At 49.1% G+C, this 1,798-nt stretch overlaps 1 protein-coding gene across 1 annotated transcript; it reads right to left on the reverse strand.

The window, feature by feature from the left end:
• Positions 1-1,038: 1,038 nt before the first annotated feature.
• Positions 1,039-1,535, reverse strand: LOC103071027 (thioredoxin-like protein 4A). The gene is made up of 2 exons (XM_007458301.1): positions 1,388-1,535; positions 1,039-1,316 (listed from the first exon to the last, which is right to left on the reverse strand). Exons 1-2 carry the CDS (start codon positions 1,533-1,535, stop codon positions 1,039-1,041), a joined length of 426 nt encoding a protein of 141 aa, XP_007458363.1.
• Between the last annotated feature and the right edge of the window lie 263 nt (positions 1,536-1,798).

The raw sequence follows: 1,798 nt of genomic DNA on the forward strand, positions 1-1,798 counted from the left end.
ATAAATATTTTTGGCTTTGGGAACCATATGGTCCCTGTCACCTGTACTCAATTCTGCCACCACATCAAGAAGTCAGCCTAGGGACTTCCCTGGTGGTGCAGTGGTTAAAAATCCACCTGCCAATGCAGGGGTCACAGGTTTGATCCCTGGTCTGGGAAGATCCCATGTGCCGCGGAGCAACTAAGCCCGTTCACCACAACTACTGAGCCTGCGCTCTAGAGCCCACAAGCCACAACTACCGAGCCCGCATGCCACAACTACTGTAGCCCATGCACCAAGGGCCTGTGCTCTGCATCAAGAGAAGCCATGGCAGTGAGAAGCCCACGCACCGCAACAAAGAGTAGCCCCCGTTCGCCACAGCTAGAGGAAGCCAGTGTGCAGTAACAAAGACCTAACGCAGCGAAAAATAAATAAATATATAAATTTATTAAAAAAAAAACAGCCATAGACAATATGTAAATGAATGGGCATGGCTATGTTCCAATAAAACTTTATTTATGGAAACTGAAGTTTGAATTTCATGTAATTTTCAATATTGCAAAATACTACTCTTCTTTTGATTGCATTTCAGCCATATAAAAATGTAAAAATGATTCTTAGCTCATACAGTACATTCACAGACAGGGGTTGGATTTGGCTTATGGCACTTAGTTTACCGACCCCTGACGTAGATTATATGTTGGAGACCTCTTCCTGTTAATACATGGAGATCTACCTCATTGTTTTAATGGCTACCCAGTATTCCATTGTATGAATTTACCTCAATTTATTTTTTTAAAATAGTTTTTAGTTTTTATTTTTCCCATCACCATGTATTTTATTTATATCAGCTAGATATTTACAGATATTTGCTGATACAAAATAACAAGGACCAGGCAGACTGAAAGTGGAGGCAATGCCACCCTCACTGCAAAACCCTCCAGCTCCTTGAGCTATGTGTACTTTCCCAAACGCTTTCTCAAAGGCTTTAAATAGTTGAAAATATTTCCACGTGAGAACGACTCCACGGCACTGTATGCACCAGGACCGGACGGGGGCTCAGTATCTGTACTTGGTGGAGTAGTCCTTCGGGGACACGACCAGGCCGCGGCCTTTCCGGGCCCCCCGGTACACCGTCTCGATGATGTCGATCATCTCCTGCTTGTCTTCCATGGCCCAGTTGATCTTGTTGTTGCCAGTACCCAGCTCGATCACGATGTGCTTGTTCCTGAAGAAAAACATGACAGTGCACGGATCGTATAACTCATACATTTTGTTGAAGTCAGGTACTTCTGTAATATCCACAAGATAAATAACTGCGAAATTTTTAACTTTTAAAACAGCTGGGGTATCCAAACAGGGCTGGCAGCAGGATGAGGAAGATCCCCCATTATCTGCCGTTTCTTTCCAGCTATGCTGTACAGAACCTCGTCCATCTTCATACAAGTAGGGTCCCAGTCGTGTCCCAACCGAATGACGACCACGCGGTCTTCTTCCGAGAGGATGGCCTGATCCACTTGCCAGCCGTTGTGCAGGTGCGGGAGTATGTACGACATCTTGGGGCCGACAGTTCTGCGGGAGGGAACCACCGGCCAGCTCCTCCTAGCTCCAGCGCGGGGCACCCACGGGGCACGCACCCCACGGGGCCTCACCCCGCAGGGCAGTCGGTGCGCTGCCGGGAAGGCCAGGCCCGCGTCCACCTCGTCCCCAGACCCCGACCCCACCAACAGATCGTCTCCGCCCCGCGGCCCAGATCCCAGGGCTAAGGGACCCTTGGGGTCGTACACCCACGCCTCCCTTGCCACCCCCTTCCTCCCCC

The sequence above is a fragment of the Lipotes vexillifer genome, unplaced genomic scaffold (genome assembly GCF_000442215.2).
Source record: "Lipotes vexillifer unplaced genomic scaffold, Lipotes_vexillifer_v1.1 scaffold4, whole genome shotgun sequence".
In the NCBI taxonomy this organism is placed as follows: domain Eukaryota; kingdom Metazoa; phylum Chordata; class Mammalia; order Artiodactyla; family Lipotidae; genus Lipotes; species Lipotes vexillifer.